Source organism: Trachypithecus francoisi, unplaced genomic scaffold (assembly GCF_009764315.1).
Source record: "Trachypithecus francoisi isolate TF-2019V2 unplaced genomic scaffold, Tfra_2.0 Lachesis_group1, whole genome shotgun sequence".
Taxonomy (NCBI): domain Eukaryota; kingdom Metazoa; phylum Chordata; class Mammalia; order Primates; family Cercopithecidae; genus Trachypithecus; species Trachypithecus francoisi.
In genome coordinates this window covers 26,218,120-26,243,419 of record NW_022681454.1, presented here as the reverse complement: position 1 = coordinate 26,243,419, position 25,300 = coordinate 26,218,120, and the positions used below count along the sequence as shown (strand labels likewise).

The 25,300-nt window shown below is 40.7% G+C and overlaps 1 protein-coding gene, 2 long non-coding RNA genes and 1 pseudogene across 4 annotated transcripts in view; 3 read left to right on the top strand and 1 right to left on the bottom strand.

Moving 5' to 3' along the window:
* The window catches only part of STIM2 (stromal interaction molecule 2), a 168,997-nt gene extending 150,479 nt beyond the window's left edge, over window positions 1–18,518 (bottom strand). Inside the window, exon 1 of one of the 2 annotated variants that reach the window (XM_033213936.1) lies at window positions 17,830–18,518. In XM_033213936.1, coding sequence (XP_033069827.1) covers window positions 17,830–18,238 — 409 coding nt within the window. In that variant the 5' untranslated portion in view covers window positions 18,239–18,518. The remainder of the gene's footprint in view (window positions 1–17,829) is intronic. The other variant, XM_033213935.1, reaches the window with a different exon arrangement.
* On the top strand, window positions 4,582–5,367 carry LOC117085247 (annotated as a pseudogene).
* A 122-nt stretch (window positions 18,519–18,640) lies between the features above and the next one.
* On the top strand, window positions 18,641–21,015 carry LOC117085248. Its single transcript, XR_004437893.1, has 3 exons — window positions 18,641–18,802; window positions 19,173–19,327; window positions 20,932–21,015. It is a non-coding gene; the product is annotated as an uncharacterized LOC117085248 (long non-coding RNA).
* A 75-nt stretch (window positions 21,016–21,090) lies between these two features.
* Window positions 21,091–22,154, top strand: LOC117085249. Its single transcript, XR_004437894.1, has 3 exons — window positions 21,091–21,187; window positions 21,445–21,562; window positions 21,803–22,154. It is a non-coding gene; the product is annotated as an uncharacterized LOC117085249 (long non-coding RNA).
* The last annotated feature ends 3,146 nt before the right edge of the window (window positions 22,155–25,300 follow it).

Below are 25,300 nucleotides of genomic sequence, written 5' to 3'. Positions count from 1 at the left end.
AAATACAGTCAAAAGTCAGATGGTGATATGGTTTGGCTCTGTGTCCCCACCCAAATCTGATCTCCAATTGCAATCTCCATGTGTGGAGGGAGGATCCTGATGGGAGGTGATTGGCCTACAGGGGCAGTTTCCCCCATGCTGTTCTCATGATAGTGAGGGAGTTCTCATGAGAGCCGATGGTTTTAAGTGCGGCACTTCCTTGCTGTCTCTCTCTCTCCTGTCGCCATGTAAGATGTGCCTTGCTTCCCCTTCGCCTTCTGCCATGATTGTAAGTTTCCTGAGGCCTCCCAAGCCAGGTGGAAGTGCAAGTAAATTAAACCCCTTTTGTGTATAAATTACCCAGTCTCAGGGACTATCTTTATAGCAGTGTGAAAATGAACTAATACAGATGGGGAATACAAGTGAGTGACTAAATAAGAGAACAGAACCTGAAACCTGGAAAGAAAGGAAAAGAGATATACCAAAAATCAGGATTAGTCAGAGTCTGAGAGACAATTACAGACTAGGAGAAGCAGGTAGTTACCTCTCCCACCCACAAGGCCCAGGCAAAGATCCATTGCCCCTAAGGGAGTGACAGAAGTAAAAGCCTACTACACTTCAAGGACACAGAGACCCTCCTGACCCATGATCCCATACCAAAACTAAGCAGAAGTACACTACTGCTAGAGGAAGGACAGAAAACTCTCCGTCCCAAGTACTACCTCAGTCATGAGACACAATTTGGCTGCCATGGGAGGGGAAAGATTAGGGGGAGAAGAGAAGACCAAAAGGTTGTACTCTCAAGACTCAGGCTCACAAGCCCTACCTAAGACTGAGAGTAGACCAGGAAAACCAAGAACTTCTCCACCCCCATTACAAACCTAGCACATATAAAAAAGAATCCACTATAGAACAGGATGTTGCTGACAGCTGCCAACAGAGCAGTGTCTTAGTCCCTTTGTGCAGCCATAACAGAATATCTGAGACAGTGTAATTTATAAAGAACAGCAATCCATTTATATTTCCTCACTGTTCTGGAGGCTGGGAAGTCCAAGATGAAGATACCAGCATCTAGCTACAGCCTTCTTGCTGAGTCACTACACGGCAGAAAGGCAAAGAGAGAGAGACAAAAGGGAGCCACACTTGCCCTATATTTTACAACATTAATCCTACCTATGAGGGCAGAGCCCTCACGGTCAAAGCACCTCTTAAAGGTCCCATTTCTCAGTACTGTTACAAGGGCAATTAAATTTCAACAGGAGTTTTGGAGAGGACAAATGTTCAAACCACAGCAAGCAGGAACACCACTCAGTCCATCCAAAGCACAAAATAACAGCAACCCGACGTGAGAGAAATTTAGGTCTGTGGTGCACTGAAGGTGATGATAGTAACAGAGCCATATCCAGACAAAGTAATGACAAAAAAAAAAACTCAACCTACCATACTAACAGGTGACAGAGGAGGTGTACCCATTTCTAGACACAGGTTCATCTATCATTCAAAAATTATGAGATACATTTAAAGAAGGAAAAAAAAAAAACCCATCATTAAGAGATAAAGCAAACAATGGAACCAAACAGAGATTACCTAGATGTTGGAACTAATCAGAGATGCTAAAATAACTATGATTCATAAATATGTTAAAAGAGGTAAAGGAAAAGATTAATACGTTAAAGGATCTGGACAACATAAGAACAGATATGAAATTTTGGTAGGGATATGGAAACTATAAGAGAGTCAAATAGGAATGCTAAAATTAAAAATAAGAATTTATCAAAGATGGAGAATCCCTTTGACAGGATTATTCATGAACTTAGGTCAACAGGAGTCATCCAAACTGAAACAGAAAAAAAAGGGGAGAGGTGTTTTTTTAAATAAAGAAACTGTAAGGAAACACCATTATCAAATAGTCTAACATATACTTAATTGTTGTCCCAAGGGAGACTAGAGAAAGCAAAGGAAAAAAGAATTATCTGAAAAGATAATGGCCAGCATTTTCCAAAATTAATAAAAGACAACCAAGATCCAAAGAGGTCAGAAAGCCCTCTTAAAATTGGTTAAGTTATAGTTACCTTAAATCAGGCAAGTCAAAGCAAAAGGTTAATACAAAACAATATAGCTTGGAATAACTAACTATTGGAAAGTACATATGTAACAGATATTGTAAAAATATTTCTATCACCGATAAAAAGATGACATTCTATTTACCATCTCCACATGAAAAACAAAAAAAACTCAAATGGTCTAAAACAAAAAAAAGACAGTAAGAGACAGAAAAAACCTAAACTGTAAAGTATAATCCAATAATTAAACATATACTATAGTTTCCTGCCAAAAGCCACTAAACCAATGAAGACACTGACTACAGTACTTTGGCCAAAAAACTGTCAATTTTCAGCAAGTACATTAAATAAAGGCATTTGGTTATGAGTTAAAAAAACAATTATTATATATAAATTTAGTAAGTCCTCTAGATGATAATTCCACTTTATGAAAACTCTAATAACCCACAAATTTATCTATGGTTTCTCATTTCCACTACTGTGAGAATGTTTACGTTAGAGTAACTGGAAAAGAAGGGATCTAGAGATTGATAAGAGTAACGCAAGGCAGAGCCAGTTTTAATACTTTTAAAATGCAACCCTAAGTTAAAGGAAACCTAGGTAAAGTCCACTTGGCCTTAAAAGTGTATCCCTGTGACTCAAAAGTGCGAAAGTGTTACAATCCAAAGACCTACCTAGGTGGTGGGAACAGAGGCAGGAGAGACTGTCCAACATCCTCATGTCTTAACATAAAGCCTCTAGAGGAAGAATTCTAATTTTACCAATACCCTATTACTGAAGTGGTTTCATTCATAGTAGTGGAGAAATTAAAGACTTCTTAAATAAGTTTACCCCAAACCTTTTCCATTTGATTCATCCAAATCAATCAACATTTCTGAGACCGTGTGGACTCCTAAGACATGTGAATCAACAATTTCAAGTAACAAAAACAAGACATCTAGCTTCTCAATGGATTGGACACTGAGCCGCTAATATGCTCCTTTGTGTACATACTATCTACTACAAGCGAACATGGGTTTTCAAACATCTCATAAGCTACAGAAGGAAATACTGAACTCTTCCTAATAATAAAAGGATGATAAATGGAAACTAACTTTTCTGAATTACTAATTCAGAACATGCAAATGATTACTATGGTACTTTCTTTTAGCAAATATAAATATTAATAAGGGCTTTTGTGGGGCTACAGACTGTCTGAAGCCTATTTTTCCCAAAGGTCTGTTTTTCAATTTGAAATTTTCCTAGTATTTTCAAGAACATCCCCATAATAATTAGAAAGGAATTGTCTATAAACATATCATGTCTTGCTTGGGAATTTGTATTTAACTAAAAACAGCTCCCATTTATCTAGAAATCTTGAAGACTGACTAAATACAAAGACTTATTATCTTTTCATCCCTACAGAGTCTGTTCTCATGTTGTTACATTATAAATTAGAGGCCTGAGACTCATACCAGCTTCTTACTCCTTTACTAATCTAGAACATGAAGAAAAAAAAATCCTAATTATGAATGTATTTAGGGCTTATGATGAATCTATCATGACTACCAGCCACCTGCCTGAAAACAAACTTAAAGACTTCAAAATGTAAAACTAGCATATGTGCATATTTCTATAAGATTTTTAAACAAATCTCATAAAAAATACTATATAGCATATGGCAAAATAACACAAAACTAGGAGTTAACAGATCTGAGTTCTAATTCTAGGTCTATTACACTAAGTTAAACTTGATTGTAAGTTAAGAATATGGATATGCTTTGTATAAAACTCAAAGAGATTTATCATTGTGATTTGTATAACTGATATTATGAGTTAAAAGATTAATAAATAAAACCAATGTGCCATTCAGTTTCAATTAGAGGAATCTGCAAACTAGTGAGTACTGGAATGCGTAGCAATCATAATATGAAGAAGCTGCTAATTTTATTCTAAGACCACATACTGCACGTAGCAAAACTACAATTGCCCAACAAATGACCACAGCATTAAAAGTAAAATTATGACAGCAGCAACTTCATTAGTTTAGTTTTCTCCTATTTCTCCGGCATCTAAAAAGTGTCTGCTGTCTAGCACATAGTAGACATTCAAACATTTATTGAATAAATATCCTCCACAACTAAGTGCCACAATATAACCTCACAGTCTATGCGTAATACTTATCAATTTTACTACTTCCCATTTCATATTAACCAGCACTTTTTAATGTTCTTAAAATCTGTGAGACTATAAATCAAATAAAATTGTAACATTTTAAATAATCCATTCTTTTATTTCCCTAAACTCGAAAAGATATGAAATTATCCGTTAAAAGAGGAGAGTTCATAACTTAAGCCAAATGAGTAATATATTAATAACTGCTCAGTTTATGTAAATGAAGAACTGAAAGCTGATCCTATAACATTTGTCCACTAGAAGTTACTAGTCACCAATAAAGATATGCCACAGTTCTTCCTAAAAGTACTTAACAGTACTTGGTGTCAGGTGGACGTTGTGGGTGCTGGGGCCTAATGGTTAGACAAGACTCTTGGGCAGGCAGATGGCTTCTCGGTGGCAGGCTGTAGGGGCCTCTGTGCGCTGGAGATCTCTCCAGCACCAGGAGCAGCTTGAGGACAGCAAAGAGCTGCAGCCTGTGGCCAGCCATCCAGGAGACCTCTGCCACAGCCCTGGGTTCCCTGTGCAGACAGTTACAAAGGAGGCTGCCCCTGACAGTCGTCAACCTCAACCTCTGGGGAGACCCCTCCTGGAAACACGTGGAAACCCCAGAGCCAGAGCAGCAGAGCCTCCAGGCTACAGCTCGCTCAGCTAAGAGTGCCTTGGATGTCAAGTACCAGAGAATCCAAGAGTCCTGACACCAAGTGGCTAGTGGAGACTCAGGTGAAGGCCAGGAGGAGGAAGAGAGGGGCAGAGAAGAGCAGTGGATCCCCAACTCACAGCCTGAGCCGGAAGAGCACCCAGCTGTCTGGAGGCGCCCCTGCCCACTCAGCCGCAGACCCCTGGGAGAAGGAGCATCACTGCCTCTCTGCCCAGATGGGTTCACATACCCACCGACTACAGCGGCTGAGGCGGGAGTCTGCCTTCCAGAGCCCTTACTCCTTGACAGAGTCCCTCTGCTCTCCCAGCGAGTCTGACAGTGACCTAGAGCCTGTGGAGGCAGAACAGCATCTCCAGAAGCTGTCCCAAGAGCTGGAAGAAGCCATTATGGCAGAAGAGAGTGGTGACATGAGCATCTCTCTCACTGATGACAGAAGAAGTGCCCTACAGGAAACAAGCCCTGTCTGATCACCAAAACTTCATATCCAAGGATGTCTGTACTTCCCCATGAGCTTCCTGGACAAAGGAGTCATTAGTAACCCTGGGCCACTGCTAACAAGGACCTAACAAGGGGCCCAGAGCCCCCCTGCTCTGGCCACATCTAGCCAAAACGATTTAGTTCAGAACTAACACGGCAGCAACAAGAATGGAAAAAACATTTTTTTTTTTCAGACGGAATCTCACTCTGTCACCCAGGCTGAAGTGGAGTGCAATGGCATGATCTCAGCTCACTGTAACCTCCACCTCCAGGGTTCAAGCAAGTTTCCTGCCTCAGCCTCTTGAGTAGCTGGGATTACAGGCACCCAGCATCATGCCTGGCTAATTGTTGTATTTTTGTAGAGATGGGGTTTCACCATGTTGGCCAGGCTGGGCTGCACTCCTGACTTCAGGTGATCTGCCTGCCTCGGCCTACCAAAGTGTTGGGATTACAGGTGTGAGCCACTACACCCGGCCTGTTATCCTCTGAATTAAACCCAAACATAATGTAATAAGGTCTATGCGGCTCTGTACCATCCAGTCCTTCGCTTTTCTATAGCCAGATCTCATCCGACAATCCCCCTCCCTCAAGATGCTAGGTCAAAATGATACTCTTTCACTTCTTCAAATAATTCCAATTCTGTCTTGCCTCAAAGTCTCTGTCCGTGTGGAATGCTATTCCCCAGTTCTTCAGACTTGGCTCTTTATTGTCTTCCAAGATGCCACCTTAAATGTGACCTTCTCAGAAGCCTTCTCTAGCCTACCTATATTAAAAACTGCCCCCACATTATTTTCTATTTTATGTCTCTTTTGTTCCTTAATAGCATTTCTCACAACTCAAAATAGCATTTGTATTTTCTATCTTCCCAACTGAAATGCAAGCTCCATGGGAACAAAAACTTCAATCTCATTCATCTTTGTATCCCCAATACTTATCATATGCCTGTAATATACTTGGCATTCAAATATTTACTAAGTAATTTCACATTTTTTAAAAATCACTCTATGAGCCTATTATAAATATGTCAATATGCATATATATCTATAAAAGATTGTAAAAAACAAAATTTTGATGTTATCTTTGTTTTTTGTTTTTGATTTTTGAGACGGAGTCTCACTCTGTCACCCAGGCTGGAGTGCAGTGGTGTGATCTCGGCTCACTGCAAACTCCACCTTCTGGGTTCACACCATTCTCCTGCCTCAGCCTCCCAAGTAGCTGGGACTACAGGCACCCGCCACCATGCCTGGCTAATTTTTTGTATTTTTAGTACAGATGGAGTTTCACCGTGTTAGCCAGGATGGTCTCGATCTCCTGACCTCGTGATCCGCTCGCCTCGGCCTCCCAAAGTGCTGAGATTACAGGCGTGAGCCACCGCGCCCGGCCCATCTTTGTTATTTTTAGCTGTTGAAGTAGATGTATTTTCTATATTTACTTTTCAGTATGTTCTAAATTTTTTATAATAAACCTTTAAACTCATAAATTAAAGATTTTAAAGTCTAACATTTCAACTGCAAAATGCTTTAAATCTTTAAATGATATAAAATAATAAAGGTACAGAATGACTTAGGCTTATGATACAATTAATTTTTTTTAATATCATGGTGTTTCTCAATGTCACTGTCTATACTTAGCTTTATATCTCTACAGAGTTTTAACTAATCTTGGACCATTCGTGGTCCAGTTATTTAGATCAACTAACTGCTTCAAACTATGTCTTCATACTTTTTAAAATGCAACATAAAATATCTTAATAACACTCAATAAATCAAAGCATATTTCTACAACTATCCTACCTCTGTATCTACAGATAAAAAGAATAATGTAAGTCAATAATACCTGAATACTTACCCTTGCCAGGCTCTATTCTAAGTATATATAGAGTTATTCATTTATTCTTTGCAGCCCATTTTACAGATAAGGAAATTTAGGCGCTAACAGACTAAATCATCTACCCAAAATTACAAAACCACTGTCAGACTGGGATTCAAACTCAGAAAATCCTGCTCTAGTCTAGAGGCTATGCCCTTCATCACACTATACAAAAGTGGAAACAGGCCAGGCATGGTGGCTCATACTTATAATCTAAGCACTTTGCAGGGCGAGGTGGGAGGATTGCCTAAGCCCAGGAATTTGAGATCAGCCCTGGGCAACATACCCAGACTCTGTCTCTACCAAAAAAAGAAAAAAAAAGGTCAAAACAAACTGATGGGCCAGATAAAAGTTCAAGATATAAGATGCTATGCTTCTTAAAAATTACATTCCATCATCCTTACATTTATGAGAACAAAGCACAAACAGCAATTACGCATTTATCGAAAAGCCGAGTCAAACTGAACAAACCGAGTCAAAGTTTAATTTTAAAAAGAACAAATTACTGGGCCTCAGATATATTTTATAGGAGTCGTATTCCAAGATTTCGGAATATTTAATAGCAAAATTTTGTTATTTACCAAAAATAAATGAAGGAAGAACTCCTAAGGCCACTGGACAATAAAGATCTAGAATGTAAATTAATCACAACGTTTGCATCTGCTCCTTCTCCAGCCTCATTTCCTGATTCAACTCCATATATACCTTATGCTTAACATGAAGATCCTTGGCACTGGGTGATTTTTAAAGTACAAACTATTTGAGAGCAATCCTAAATTTCTGTTAGATGTACTAACTCATGGAGATAACCTCACAGGGATTCTCTAAGGATTCAATTGGATGAAACATACAAAATGCCTGGCAAAAATTTAAATCCCACATGCAAATATGGATGATGCTGCACTGCAAAAGGGCCCAGCATTGACTCTGTCATCCTGGGTATTTGGTAATTCACAATCATATTTAGCATTCTCAAATGTCAATGCCTATAATAATCGTCACTCCCCACCCAGCTTCCTCACTTCACACCTCTGGTTTTCTACCATGCCTTTCTCCATCTGACAAACGCATACATTCTCGGCAGACACTTCTACTCTGGATATTTAAAAAAAAAAAAAAAAAAAAAAAAAAGGATTCACTAACAACCTGCATCTCCACATCAAAATTAGTAACTCCATCTTTGTAATTCAGTAAAATACAGCACATAGCGTTAGGCCCTTTTACCCTTACCACAATGTATCATCACCCTTTAAGTGGATATGCCTTCTAGCAGACTACAAGGTAGGGTGAATATCTTACTGATCTTGAAATTCCAAACACCCAACTGGTATCTGGCACATAGGACGCACTGAAATTTTGGGTTTGCCTGCTTGTTTTTTAATAAAGTATACTAAAGAGTGAAAAAGGAATGATACCTGAAAACACGTACATCTATTATGTATCAGTTAAAATTTTTAAAACTATATTTATAATTATACTTTGTTCCAAAGAAGGGGGAAGGGGGACTTATTTTTTAATACTTCCAATAAATATTCTTATATTTTGTTATAACTTCAGTGAGGCATAATGACAAAAAGTAGATATATTTAAGATATACAATTTGATTTGATATATGCATACATTATGAAATATTCACCACAATGAAGCTAATTCACATAATCCAGCACATCACAGTCTTACCTTTTTTTTTTTTTTGGTATGTTAAGAACGCTTAAGGTCTACCCTCTTCACAAATTTCAAGTACAGTATACGATACTATTAACTATAGTCATACTGTTGTACATTAGATCTCCGAACTTATTTATGTTGCATAACTGAATCTTTGTACTTGAAGTTTCAACATCTCTCCATTACTCCTTTTCCTAGCCCCTGGTAAGTATTTGTCTTTCTATGGTCTGCGTTATTTCACTAAGCATAACGTCCTCCACATTCATCCATGTTGCCGCAAATGGCAGGATTTTCTTCGTTTTTAATGCTGAATAATATTTCACGGTGCATGTGCATATGTATCACATTTTCTTTATGCATTCATTGATGAACACTTAGGTTGTTTCCATATCTTGGCTATTGTGAAAAATGCTGAAAAGAACATAGCAGTGCAGATATCTCTAACAGGTATTTTCAGTAAATGTAGCAAGGATGCTAGATAAGCTACCACAGTAGTGGTCTTTTAAGAAACAAAATATTTATACACATTTTCCTATTTTTAGATTATGCAATCCACTCTCAGGCAATTTTCAGGTTTACATTTAAAAAAAATTTTTTTTAATTAGCCACCTCTGGTGCCTCACAGCCTGGGAGGCTGAGGTGGGAAGACTGATTGAGTCTAGGAGTTTGAGGCTGCAGTGAGCTATGATCATGTCACTGCACTCCAGCCTGGGCAACCAAGTGAGACTACATCTATAAAAATAAATAAATAATAAATGTTTTTAAATGGTCAATTTCAGCATCTTTATATTTCCAGTTACTCAAACCATAGCTGGCACAAAACCATCACTAAATATTGTTTAAAACTCTATGCACACACAGACATATTCACCAATGACTAACTTTCTCACTTTAACCTTCTATAGTTCTATTTAGGACCCATACAACAGACCTAGAACCAAACAAACTTTTTTTTTCCTTTTTTTTTTTTTTTTTTTTTTGAGAGAGGGTCTCACTCCGCCGCCCAGGCCGGAGTGCAGTGGCCTGCTCAAGGCTCATTGCAGACTCAACTTCCCCCAGGCTCAGGTACCTGATTCTCCCATTTCAGCCTCCTGAGTAGCCAGGAATACAGGGCCACATCACCACGCCCAGCTAATTTTTTTGTATTTTTTGAGGAGATGGGGTTTCATCATGTTGCCCAAACTGGTCTCGAACTCCTGGGCTCAAGTGATCTGCCCATCTTGGCCTCGAAAAGTGCTGGGATTACAGACATGAGCCATAGCGTACGACCCCAAACACGGAATAAACATCAGAGGGTATGCAAATTCAATTCAAAAATAGGCAGGGGTACCTACAATTGCAGTTTAGCTTTTCTTTCTTAACGTGGTACCCAGAAGAAAGAAATGGCGAGGATTAATAGAGTCTGAATATGTGTGGCAAAGCAGAAATAAGAGCTAAACATAACAATGGTTCAAGGCATTGGGGAAACAGAGCAAAAATTACATACACGTCATGAATGAAAAGGTTAGAGATTTATTGCTGGACAACAGGAATAAAGAAGAGGAATTAAGATTATCTAGTTATCCAACATCAGATTTTTTAAAAAATAAAAAAAAAGACAGTAATAGAAAACACAGGCCTGTGCAACTTGTAGTGTGCTGAGTAGGAGACAAAAACTTCAAACAAGGGTTTAAAAAGACTTTTTACTTATTGAGAATATTTTAAGAAACTACAAATCACTTTGACTACCCTAGGGGGTTTTGATGAGGCTGTTTTATGATAAGGCTGTTTAGTATTCTGTAATCACATAAATGAGATACTCACTTCAAGCATTTTTTTTAATTAAAATCCCAGCACTTAATTCAATAAAAGTTTTTGAGGTGTTTCAGTTCCATATAATGTCAAGTTTAGGAAGATCAAAGAGAGGCAGAGAAAGTGAAAATGACTAGAGGAAAAAAAGTTACACAGTGGCCAAGATCCATAAGCACACATAAAAGAAACACGAGGACAGATACAGGTACTTGGGCTCTGAGATGAATGTTAGTCCAAGTAAACTGCGCCTGCCAGGCTCTGTGGCTCCAATCAGCCTGTGTGTACTGGAACGGAGTTACCACTATCTTATGAAAACACTGAATAGACATTATTAAACATTCTGCAAATGCTCCTAGCCTTAATCCTGAAATTGTTTCACTTTAAAGGATATGGCTGACAAGGCCCAGTAGAAAGGAAATTAGTCTCGGGACTGCAGCCATGATGCTTGTGCTGTATCACACCAAGGGCCAAAGGAAATAAAGCCAAAAATCAATCATTGGCTTGGGGTTCCCTACCCCCAATTTAGACCTTTCCTAGTAATGAAGTTCTCCGAGGAGGAAATGTTCAGCTAGACTAGGGGAACAGGAGGCTGAGAACAGAGACTTAAGAGGGAACCACCCTTAAAATCAGCAACAATGAAACTAGTCAAGGAAAACAGTTACAGAAGGTAGAATTAGAAAGTGTCAAGAAAGACTGAATATCCAACGTATACTAATATAAAGATCTAGATGGATAAAGAACAAACCATTTAGATTTGGCAATAGAAATCATCATCTGTAGATTAAGCTAGAAATTCACACAGGAATGAAATTTAGAAGTTAATATTGAAATAAGTAATATGCCAGTAGTCTCAAATATTGTTATTCACAGCTGAGGGGTCTGGGGAGACTTCGACTCTTGACTTCTAACATTAGTTCAATCTGGAAACACTTAACCTTTTTACACATGGAATTCTAAAAGCTTTATATAAGCATTTTATGGCAAATATATTATCTTCGGATATCAAAAGTTTTTTGGTTTTATTTGTCAAACAACTGGCAAAGACATTTGCAACTGTTTTTCTGTCAACAACTTTGTAAATCATCACATACGCCCAATTATATTTTTTTTAAAAACTAATCTTTATATTAAGAAATGGGCACATTTGAAATAAAGAAGATTCTCTATCACAAACAGTGTGTTTCTTCTTGGATTTATCAAGGGCTTATACTGATTTAAATCATTCTATAAACTCTGTATGTTTAATGCTAAAGGTAATTTTTATTTCTTACACTTCATATAAATAGCCAGATTCCTTTCTAAGCTAAGAATACAGTCGATTTTACAAAATTTCATCTAAACATTTTCATAGCCACTACATAATTAGAATTCTCAAGCTCTCTTCTTCTAAATAGTTTCCTAACTGGCATCCTTATCTCTGTTATCTCCTCATTGCCATCCACCCAGATTTGGTTGTCTCAAACACAAAGGACATGTCACCCCCCCCATCTTCAAAAACCACAATGCCTCTCACCTCCTAATGACAGGATATAGATTTGTAACTTCAAGAGTTTATTAACAAAACATTCTGAAAGTTCAAAATGCCTTTACCTCAAAAATTAAAACATATGTACATTTTCCCTAACGTGCATAATTAGAAACCTTTAGTTGTATATCTCTCAAATAATCTAATAAAATGCATATGCCCAGAAAATGTGTATTTGTTCTGGGTGTCCCATTCTTCCTAGTATACAGACGAGTACCCCAGTTTTAGATGTGCTGACATTTTGATACATGCTGAATACACTAGGGAATGGTAAAGCTCTTGATAAGTTGGCCCCAACCTTCTTTCTTCTTGCATTCCCCACTACTCTACATATACCTTATACTTAACTCTAAAGAAAGCTATTTACCCCCTATTCTTGGATATGCCTCCTCCCAGAAAGCCTTTTCACTCATCTCCATAAGAAGTCCTATCTTCTTGTGGGCTTGGGCAAGTTACTTAAGATCATCCAGTATGTTTCCTAATCTACTACACGAAGATAAAGACAGCAACAATAGAAACTGAGGACTACTTGTAGGGGAGGTAAGGAGGAGCGGTTAAGGGTTGAAAAACTACTGAGTACCATGCTCAGTACCTGGCTGACGAGATCACTGGTAACTAAAATCTCAATATCATGCAAAAAACCCAGGCAATGAACCTGCAACATGAATCTAAAATAAAAGTTGGAATCAAAAATGAATCCAAAAGAAAAGTTGGAAGGAAAAAAAACAGTAGCTATCTAACAGGATTAGTCTCAGAATCAAAAACAGTGATGTATAATATAAAAAGCACTTAGCACAATACTAACACATAGGAATAGTTTAATCAATGTGCCTATTATTACCTAGTCTGAGTCCAAAACAGTCAGACCTACATCTTACTCTTTTGTTTAATTCTTTCCCACTTTCTCTTTCGTGTTATTCTGCTTGTACTTAATAATTATTTAGTTAATAAAACCTCATCAATTCAGAAGTAAATTCCTAGGTAGATCTTAACAAGGTAAGGTCCAAACTCTAGTAAATGTCAAAAAATGGCTTACTATCCATATTATTAGCAGTTAGTTTTACTATTAGCTTAGCCAATATATACATTAACTATATTACATAAATGCAGATCTCCGACAATCATTGTGAAAGTGTTCACACCGCAATTATCATCAATGATTAGGGCACTATCAAAAATCCTTGATATCATTACGCAAAAAGAGCCTAAATTAATCTGAAAATACTAGCATGTATCCAGCCACAAAGCAAGCCTTTGCCAAGCTAAATCATCCTGTGTCCTCCTTTAGAATAAAAGGAAGCTAAATCTTGGATCCACTTTTCCAACTGGCCCTCTGAATTCTTCCTGTGCTATGAGACTCCCAACAGAGGCCAGTTCTGCCATGGTATTCTTTTTTTTTTTTGAGACGGAGTCTCGCTCTGTCACCCAGGCTGGAGTGCAGTGGCCGGATCTCAGCTCACTGCAAGCTCCGCCTCCCGGGTTTACGCCATTCTCCTGCCTCAGGCTCCCGAGTAGCTGGGACTACAGGCGCCCGCCACCTCGCCCGGCTAGTTTTTTGTATTTTTTAGTAGAGACGGGGTTTCACCGTGTTAGCCAGGATGGTCTCGATCTCCTGACCTCGTGATCCGCCCGTCTCGGCCTCCCAAAGTGCTGGGATTACAGGCTTGAGCCACCGCGCCCGGCCCTGCCATGGTATTCTTAAAAGAGTACCAAGGGATGCAATGTTTCCAGACCAATTAGATTACTACCAATTCTTAAATGTTCAGAATTGACTAGATCAAATGGATATGAACAGATTTTTTAATCCTGTAGTTAGCAACAATAATACAACTACAGCAATGACTAAAGACTGATGAAGAAAAGCACTGGTAATGATACTAAAGGGAAAGAGAAAGAGGATACAGCAAACGATGGCTTTAGAAGTTCTGAAAGAGCAATGTCGCAGAGGAACAAAGGTTTCTCACGCCATCTGAATCTACTTTGAGTCTATGGTCACAATGGAAACACTAACATGTGTAAATTATTCATAAAATATTACTGAAAGCAACACATATATCCCACAGGCAAACAAACTACTAATTTAAAAAAATAAGGAATACAACTGATGTCATTAAAAGTTCCGTTTAACATTTTCCCAATGACAATCATGCTAATTTGAGATATTTCCATCTAAATTAATGAAAGCTCCACAACGCAGAGGTGTTTAACAGCACTGGGTAAAGTGGCCATTCTAAATGGTATTATATGTTGAACTAAGAATGTATTAAACTTTAATTGAGATTTTAATACTTCTAAGAGACATGTTTTTATATATGTATATTTCGAATAACATGCCAAGTCAGTGAAATGGTACTACAGTTAAGATAAAACCTTCATATAGGTACTAAAGAATGTTACTTTAATTCATTCTTTAAAAGGATAGAGGCAAATATGTTCAGTTAAAATTTGTTTTTAAAAATTCTGAAACAATTAATTCCATAAGAAATAATGTAATATTTCAATTATTCAGCATTTTGTTGTTGCTGTTTCGCTTTCATAAGCTGTTTCTCAGGGACCCTATCTGGATGAGATCGGTCACTCCCCACTAGGATCAATTCATCAACTCTAAATCAGTTAGGCAAAGAATTAAAAAAAAAAAAAAGGCATTGTTTTGAGTTATTAAAGTACTGCTTTAGAACACAATCACCAAGCTCTCAGTCACCTATCCCTAACTTGCTTTAAATTTCAATCACTTTCAAAGTAAGTGCTCTAAATACGTAAGTGCTGTATATGTCATTTAAAACCCTTACTATACAATGTTATGAGGATTGGTTCTATCTCATCAAAAACATTTGTACAATGAATTCTGAAAAGGTAATATTTAAAAAGGAAAAGAAAATATAAACCCGTGTTCATTATGACAATGTGTCTGTTTATTTGGATGATTTGTATAGTTTTGAGCAATAATAGTTTATTTGAGCAAATAAACACAGGATAAAGGCAATTTATTCTTAGAGTACACTAAATCCCCAAAATAAAACACTTGAGAGGCAAACTGCAGTGAAAAAGAAAGTTTCATAGATTTTATTAGTAAAAGGCAAACTCTTATGGAGCTTCTAAAGGTAAGTATTAAAAACACCAGTCTCAAGAGAAAAACAGAAAAGTGATTTTGGTTGTCATTTTGCAGAGCGATTAAGAATACTCACTGCTAAATCACAACTTTAATCAGAAGCCAAAGACACCAATTCTTATCTCAGAAGGCTTTCAAAAATTTTCAATTTTCCAAATTCATGTGAAGTTTAGTTCTCTTATTACTGATGCTCTACTCCATCTCTATCCATTAACGCTGCCTAGAATATGACACCACACCACAGTATTTTGTAAATTCAGTCTATGGTTTTACTTCCTGAAGTGTACACTAATGCTAATAAATTAGGTTCTAGGCTTTGCATAACATTTACAAATAGAACCATAAAAGAAAGCACTATTCATACAATCTTAAGAATGGGAAACTGCCCTATAGAGGCCATATAGTTCAAACAAATTTTCAATATTCTCTAACTTCATCACAGATTTTCAATTTACCTTTACCAAGATATGAGTGCTATTGACTGTATTTACATAAACTTATTAAAATAACAATTTAATTTGTATATTGTGTAGTTTTATGATTTAAAATTTAAGTGGAAATGTTTAACTTGTTAAAAATCAATATTCTGATGAAAGAAAAGAACATTAGAAATAATTCCAGGGTACTCTTCTAGCAAACTTATTTTAAAGCCCTGTGGCACAACTCATTTTGTGTGATACACTGGATTTTTTTTCCAATAAGAATCACCTTTTTCCCCCAATGCTTTAAATAAGTACAGACAAATTTAAGTCTTAAAAAGGATTGTAAATAGCTTATTAAAATAAAATTCCATCTGAGCAATTTTCTTAATGTGATCTACACAGTATAAAATATTAGCAGTCAGTAAATACTAAATGTTCTGAATTGCTTGCCTTTTTAGCAATTAGTTTTTGACAGAGCATTAGCCAATTATGTATTAACCAAATTTTTCTACTAGAGAAACCCAGAACCATGCTTATACCTTCTACAAACCTAAATATTTCTGCTCCTTCCCTTCCTGCATGAGGCATTAAATCTCCAAATTACAGTCTTATCAACTTTCCTAATAATCACTATTCTTCACTATAATGTTACTTGTCACATTTTTATTTGGAGAATAAATACTATTCAAGCATAAAGCATAAAGTTGTCTGGCCTATCTTCTCACTCAAACTGTATTATGCTCCTAATGCTGATTATTTTATAATCACTTTATCCCAGTTACCCAGTTGGTAGGTTTGATGTATCAAGTTCCATTTAATAGGGCTTGATATGCTTCAGGGTAAAGTTAAACATGCTGATCATTATGTTCTATCCTCTACATCCTCTAAAGTCTTTAACGTTTACCAACATCCTTCTTCTCTCTAGAATAGTAAATATCCTATCATAGAACCCAGAGAAACTGCTTGGCTTTAAAGAAGACGGTTTCTGAGCACTTGTCAGAGAAGCTGTTCGTAACTTCCAAGCGCCCGCTGGACTATCACTTTGGTTAAATTAATCATGGGTCATCTTGTGCCTCTTTAAACTTTTTAGTCTTAAAATTACCGTAGGAAATCTACAGATCTACTTTAAAACTAAGTGAAATACAAAAAAAAAAAAAAAATCATTATTTTAGCTCCATTACTTTTCCCAAAGAAATAATTTCAGGGTCCTTATATCATAACTTTTACTTAAACCACAACCCATCAGTTGTACATAACACCGGAAGGCTTTAAAAAGGATACAATTCTGCACTTAACCTTACAAAGCACGTTTCCAAGTTCTCAATTACGAGAACGTTCTACAAAAAAAAAAGGTGCTGGTGCAGTCTATCAGAACTGTGTTGCTAGCTGCAAGCCCCGAGTATGCTGCACTTTGCAAATTTTAAGTATAATTTCTGGTTACCTGCTGCGGTTTCTGCACCCTTTGTCACCCAGTGATGCTCCCACCAGCAAACACTTTCCATCACTTAAAACGGCCTCTTTCCACCCCGCAAAAAAATGCACAGTAAACTTAGGCATTTCTGCATACAAACACGGAACCACTAATATCACCAGGTATTATGGCTCTCAAAGAATCCTCTTCAGCAGCCTCCCCTGGGACGTTGTGTTCAGCGGGGCTTTGAACCGGTGAGACTCGCTGCCAGCTGCCTTTGCAAAAGCAGCACCAGGGGTAGACTCAATACCGCAATGCTGCTGCTGACTTTTTTCCAGCAGCTTCAAAAAAAAAAAAAATCAGCCCAGTCCCCTGCAGACCCTGCTGGCTCTTCTGCAGCACGAAACAGAAACCACCGCATTGCTCAGCTTGGAAGATCTGAGAGCCCGACTGAAGGGAGGGGAACCAGTGCCGTCGAGAGGCTCGGCGAGAGTGGGGTGTTGGGGTGGCGTGTTGGGGTGAAACGGGAAGATGTCCGGAGTGCAGGGAACCGCGACGGAACAGCAGCCAGGGCTCCGCATCACGCCCGGCCGGGGCCGTGGAAGAGCGGACGTCCGGCAGAGATGCTGGCCTCTACACGGGATGGGGGGGGTCCCACCGCGGCCGGCCGAGCCCCGCCCGCCGCCCCCTAGCCCCTCACCTGTCGCGAGCGCTGGGCTATCGCCGGCCGCCGCGGCGGGAGAAGAGGCGGCAGTTGTGGCAGAGCCAGTCGCCCGCCGCCCGCGGAGGTGCCGGGGTACAAGCTCGCATCCGTCCGCCGCTCCGGCTACCAGCAGCCCGAGCACCAGCAGCGCAGCCCAGCGCCGCCGCCGCAGCCAGCCCCAGGCTGGGCCGGGAGTCGAGGCGGGATGAGGGCGCCGAGGAGGAGCCGGGTGAAAGCTCAGCTGCGCCCCGGCCGCTTGCCGCTCGCCTGCTCCCTGAAGCGCCGCCACCGCCGCCGGCGACTCCTCCGGCCGCCCCCGCCGCCTCAGTGGCGGACTCCTACCGGGCACCAGCCTGGTCCCGTCGGCACCGGCGGCCTCCGGAGCTCTGATCCCGGCTGCATTCATTGGTTCCGGTTATTTAAAAAAAAAAAAAAAAGGTGGGGGGTAGAAAGGTACGGCGTCTTCAGGCGGTGCACAACACCCGCGCTGCTGCTGCGGCAAGACCGGGATCCGCTGCTCTGGCGCCGCCAAACACCAGCCCCAGCGCCCGCGCCGCCGCCGCCGCCGCCGCCGCCGCCGCGGCGCATCCCCCCGCCCCCTCCGGCCGGCGCTGGTCGTAGTACCACGCTCCGCCGGGACGCCTCCCTCCCCTCGCACATTCGCTCGCATACCAATCCCCCGCCTCCCCCAGGCCCTCCACAGCGCAGGCGCGGCGCTGCTGTACAGCGCGTGCGCGGCACCCCAGCCCCGCCCCGGAGGCGTTCCCGGACCAACGGTAGTACGGCGGGGCGGTTACTAACGCTTTAGCTAGCCGCGAAGATAGGGGGCGGGGAAGAAGGAGGACGTGTACCCCTCCCTCATTCACTGCACCACCGCGAAGGGGAGTGGGGGGCTACAAGGGGGCGGAGAGAAGAGTCCAGACGTCCCACATCCTGAGGGCGAGTTACAGCCTCGCGGAGGGCAGCAAAAGTAATTGCATGGGTCAGGAAAATCTCGCAGTCGGAAAACAGTAGCGTCCCCGCAATTTCAGTATAGGTGGGGCTTACAAGTGGCTGGCTGTTTAGACGCGGTTAGCATAGGTTAGCGCTTTATTTACTTGCCAAACATTTCACAAAGCGCGTACTATGTGTGAGTGTACCAGGCATTGTTCTAACCGCTTTGCACATTTACATGCTATAACTCCAAAATTATCGTTATCCGCATTTTACGAATGAGGAGACGAAGGCCCAGAAATTTGAACTAAGTTGTCCCACAGCTAATTCATGGGAAATGAGCCAGATTTAGCAGCCACTGAGAGGGCCTATTTAAGAGAATTTACTCTAGCTTCTGACTCTCCTAGGTACAGACATTTACGTGAACTCATCACCTTCCCACCCCCAACCCATCCCATCCCATCGACTCTGTGCCGTATCCTGAACCGGCTGACAGAACAATGGTGCAGACTTGACTTGTTTTCGCCAACCTGGAATAAAGCAAAGTTCTTGGGCACACAAGGTCTGCTCTCTGTTGTAAATCCTGTTCAGACCTGGTCTAATTGGTTTGGATAAAGAAAGAACCGGAATCTTTCTCATCCAAACCAGTTGCCAGCATATTTTTAAGGCCATCTCCCTTCAAATTTAAAAAGAAGTGTTGAATGTAATATCACTATAAATTAAAAGCCCTAGAAATTCACACACAAGGAGGCATTCTCTCTCCCGGGGCACAAAATTGTTTAAAATTTGCAGATAGGGTTATTAAACACGAAGATCCTTTTGCTATTGGGTTCTGTTGGTTTGATTGTTTATTGGTTTGTTTGTTTGCTTTCTCAAGCCAAGAAGATACTCAAATTACATTCTCCTAAAGTATTTCTTAGGCAGCCTGGCCAAGATAACCACAAATATCGTTTATTGTAGAAAGGCAGATGCACACTTTAGAAAAGAATCCAGGATGTCTCTGAGGCTAAGTCAATCTATCAACAATTATTTCTCAGCAGACTTCTTGTGGGCATAGTGTTCAGGTGGCAATTCTTTATAGGGCAAAACAGGGAGATTATCTTTCCCCTGCTGAAAGGCACAGCAATGAAGTCACACCAGAGTGCTGAGTGCCCACCAGAGAAGATAATTCTGCTAGGGAACCAGAACAATATAACAAGCTTGTTCCTGCTCTCCAGGAGGCATCATTTCATTTATTAAATGTTGACTGAGTACCTAGTATGCCAAGGATGGTACTGAGTGGTGAGGGTTCAGCAAGAGAGACAGTTGAAAAAGGCAATTAAGTCAGCAGTCAGGGCTATGAGATAAACAGCACAGTCCCATGACTAAGGCATCTTACAATCTTTTTAAGGAGATAAAATTTACACCCATTAAACAATTAGAGGCTAATACAAGGTAGTAATCAGTTGCTAAATGGTGTAGTGCAAACTGTGTTATAGCAATAACAGTATAAAAACACAACAAATTAACAAATCACAGGGGCCAGGCTTCTTTAAACAAAGATGATTTCGTATTTTTTTCCTTCTTTTAAAGATAGTGAGGGTGTTGACATTGAGAGTGTATTGGAGTTAGAAGTGTTTATTATTCCTCTCACTACTGGAACCGGAAAGGAACTAAGGATCCGGCAAGCACTAAAAAGACCAAGGTCAGGCAGGCCAGGGGCCAGGAATAAACCCTCCACCGCAGATCATCTTTGCCACAGGTATGTAAGTTTCCAGCTGTTAAATGACTAGCCGGAATGCACCTTGCTAAACAGAGGTAGATGTCACTGTGCATCATAGCATAAACCCTAAGAACGGAAAGGAGAAAATTCATTTCTTTGAAAGAAAACCCCAACCCTAGAATTATAGATGCTTCTGTTTGCAAGCCAAACACAAACACAAGACTCCAAATGAGGCAAACGCTTTCTCCCCATGTTTCCTTTCCCACCTCCACGTTTTTGTTTTCCCTTTCCTTCCCTTTCCCTTGTTCTCACCACCGGAAAGCTTCCTCTCCTTCCCTGTCGCCAAATCCCATTCAAAATCTACCCTTAGTTCCTTTTCCTTGGCACCTACCCGACTCCTACAGCCAGCCTATACCTCTAAATGTCCAAACCTCATGATATGCCTTTTTTTTTTTTTTTTACAGAACGTCTTCACTGTCCCATTTTCACCAAATTATGACTTCAAACACCTGATGGGCAGCATTGAGATCTAGAATCAGGCAAACCTGAAAAAAACAGCAATTCCACCACTTTTCAGCTGTGTTACGTGCAGACCGGTTAATCTGTCCTCAATTTCCCCTTTTAAATTGGGGATCCAACCATGCCCGCCCCACAAGGTTGTTAGCGGCGGCGGGAGAATAAAAGAACAAGGAAAGCCCTTGCGCGGAGCCCGGCACACAGGTGCGTTGCCACCCCTCGGGGAGAACTGGCTCTGGGCGTGCATTCTAAGCGTGTTCTTGGCTTAGGATAAACGCATCGCCCTTTGTATGCCAATGTCGTTTGACTGCATCATCTTGCAAATCCCAAACTACTGGGACGCGCCCTGCACAGACGCACAGCAGGATCTCTGCACTGCCTCCTCCCCATCCCAGAGGCAAGCCTGCCCTTCCCAAGAGTCGGGCTTCCTATCTCCCTCTTCTCCCCTCGTTCCCGCACAGCCCACAGCACGCCGCCAGCCCTGACTAGGAGAACCGGTTCCAGACCGGCGGGCGCGGCAGGGCGCCTGCGCCACCGCAGCCCTGCGCATGCCCGCTGCCTCCCGCCGGCTTCCCCCAGGTGCGCGAGTTCTCAGGCTGGTGGGTTCCGGGACGCCGCGCGCCGCGGCATGCCCGGCTTCCGGCTCCCACTATGTGGGCGGGGCGCCCGGCCGCCGCGAGATGACGTCACCGCGTGGGCGGGCGCGGCGGACTGTCAGTGGAGAGGGCGGTGGGCGTGGGGCGGGAGTAGGGGTGGAGGCACAGAAGTGGGGAATTCCGGCGCCTCGCCCTCCCACTGATCGTCTCTTTCCCGCCTTAGACTTCCTCGCGTGGCCCTGGAATGTCGGGACTCACCCAGCAGGGCGGTCCAGTCTGTTTCTATTGCTCTTGATGGTGAAGCCCCTCGGAGAGCTGCCTTTGGTGGAAACCCTGTTAGGTACCAAGTTTTCCCGCTGACCGTCCACGGACGCTAACAAGAGACTCGAGGTGCTGAGAACTTTGGAAACACCTCTAAAGTGATATAGACAGTGTGATGGCTCCATTCCATCAATGAAGCCCTATCATAAAAATGGGGTCCTCAAATTGTTTGATAAAGCACTAGGAATAGAAGTGACACCGTGGAAGTAACTTATTAGCAAGACCCTTGCTCCCTAAACCCAATAAAGCATGAGATAGTCCTCAAGTGGTGTAGTGAAGGTGGAAATTTTTATTGCTGCTTTCTCTGGGAGCAGAGGAAGGAAGTCTTTGTAAATGTCTTGCATCCGGGGTAGGAAGTCAAAAACTCTAGATTTAACTTAGCTAACATCGTTTTTTAAAAGTCACTCAACAGAAGCAAGTCAACTTTGCCCGCTAAAGCCCAGTGCAGTCAGAGGGCATGTGGGGTGAGTCGTTTATATTATTAAATAGGGTATGTTTGCTCTATACTGCTTAATTTGAGGTGTTACATGAATATTATTGATCACATGATAACTGACAGGTGCTAAAGCAGTAGGAATGTTGGCATTTTCCATAAAAAGAGGATTAGAATTGTGATGGAGCTAAAGTAAAGATCATCACAATTGAAAATGGTGAGAAAATGATGGTTATCAAAAAGATGAATAAGTGTTGATGAGGATGTGGAGAAAAGGAAACCCTGGTATACTGTTAGTGGAAATGTAAATTAGGATACCCATTTTGGAAAGTGGTATGGAGGTTTCTAAAAAACTGGGAATAGAATTATCGTATGATCCAGCAACCCCACTTCTGAGTATATATCCAAAGGAATTGAAATCAGTATGTCAATGAGATATCTGCACTCCCATGTTCATTTCAGCATTATTTACAATAGCCAAGATATGGAAGCAACCTAAATGTCCATCAACAGATGAATGGATAAGGAAAATAGGGTATATACACACAATGGAATAGTATAGAGCCTTAAAAAAGAAGGAAATTCTTCATTCACTGCAACATAGATGGAACTGGAGGACATTGTGCTAAGTGAAATAAGCCAGGCACAGAACGACAAATACTGTATGACCCCACATGTGTGGAATCTAAAAAAAAAGTTCATCTCATAGAAACAGAGTATAAAGATGATTACCAGAGGCTGGTAAGTGGGAATCAGGGGAGGGATTGGGGAAAGGGAAGATGCTGACCAAAGGGTACAAGGTTACTGTTAGACTGGAGGACTATGTTTTAGTGATCTATTGTACTTCACAGTAACCACAGTTAACAATATCTATTTCAAAATTGCTAAAAAGATAGATTTTTAACATTCTCACTACAAAAAAGGTTAAGTCGGTGAGATAATAGATATGTTAGCTCAGTTGAATTGTTCTACAGTGTACATATAGCTCAAAACATTGTACCCCATAAATATACACAATTAGTATTTGTCAATTAAAAATTAATTTTAAAAATATAGTGTCTGTGAGTTGTGAGGCAGGAAACTGCCAGTGGGTTCAAAAGGAATTACCTACTTTCAATCTTAAAGTATACAAAACACCTACTTTAGAAAAAGATGCAATGCAACAAATATCAGCAAGGAGAAGCAAAGTGGGCCTGTTTAAAAGCTTCAAAGGGCTGCCTACCTCCCTCTTCTTTTGTGGAAAATCCATCCAGGGACTGAAAATTTAAACTCCTTAAGTTTGAATATATTTAAAAAATGGCCATTTAAGTACAGCCATCTGAAGCCTAAACCCTTCATAAGGTGAAGAACTCCTGTATTTTTGTTCCAGTAAAACCAGGTCCTTATGCTAATACCTAGATAGAGGGTTGTTGTAAAGTAAAAATGATTGTAAAGGTGTCTGGTGCATAGTTAGCTATTATTATTTAAACCCTTAAGGGTATGAAAAACAAGAGTTCATTTTGAGTTGAATTTTGCAAAAAAGGAAAGTAGAAAAAAGAACACACAAACGGTCTACAAGAGCACATACAACAAAGATACACACACAGACATCTTTACAGGGCCATATGCCTAAAGTGACATTCAAAGGTTCTCTAGATAACAGACCTGATGCAAAGGCTCATTTAACAATTCCTTAGAGAGTAGGATTTCCTTCCACAATTCCTTCAACCCCGGGGAAGCAAAAGTGAGGAGAAGGGAGGCATGAGCCATGCACAGAAGGAGGCAGAAAAATATCAAGGCGATACACCACTCAGCTGGCTGCTCAGCCTCTCATGATGTCTCCATAGTAGAGACCACTCTGTTTTGGAACAGTGTGAGAAGAAGGGAGAAAAATGGAACTTTTGGCTCCCATCAGTCAAAGGTTTCTGCAGGAGGTGCAAACTCCCCCACACTTTTCAGTCATGCCACCTGCCGCTCCAGGCAGCTGCCAGAGAAGCCAGATCCCTGAACAGCAGTGGCATTATACATGCATGAGCTGAGCCAGCAAGTGAATGGGTGCCAGGAGCACTCCCCACTGTCCACCTGCAGCCTGCAGTTTCCCAGGAGCGTCTACCACCTCTGTAACAAAAGGGAAGCCCCGGGGGGGAAAAAAAAAAGGCTGGAGATTCAAGGCATTAACCAGGCATTATTAAAGTTGTGCCCAAAAGCTGCATGAGAGACCTGGAGCAAGGGGACCATCACATCTTGGCCCCTATCACCAAGGCAGCCACAGAGCTCAACAAGCCACACTCCAAGGAAGATTGAAACATTCCTTCTGCAACCTGTAAGGATGCTGTTACGGTGTAAAGTTCCTAGATAGTAATAGTAGCATTCAACGTAAAACTATTACCAGGTAAATCCGGGGAGGCACATAAGCTGGGTTCAACTTTATGATAATGGCAAAGACATAGGAGAACCAAGGCATTGTGAACTAAGAAAAGCCCTTTGTGTTTATACATCAAATATTGAATGCATTTTAGGGTCAGGTGCTATATTAGGTGCTAAGATCAAAAGTGAGTAAGATAATTTCTAGTCCAGAATCCAAGGAGCTCACAGGCATACAATAGCACCAAAAAGATAGATATTTCTTTTATTTATTTATGCTTTGTTAATTGTTTAAAAATATCTGTCACCATGAAATGCTGGTTCCACAGTCTCTGGTATATAGTTAAATCATTTTAAGAAAATGGTTTATTTCAAGATGTTCTACCTCAAAATTTAATGTCAAGTAAATTTGTAAATGATCCCGTATTTCACATAATGTAGTTGCCAGGAACTGGTAAAATCAGGCATTTGTCTTGATGTGTTTATATTTACACAAAGGTGTTTCAGAAAGTATTTTCAATGAGGAAGAATAATTAAAAGAGAGTTTGAGGACAAGCCTTCTGACATGGAAACGAAGGAAAACAGGAAGTCTGGAAATGTGGAGGTTTCAATTACAGAGGAGCA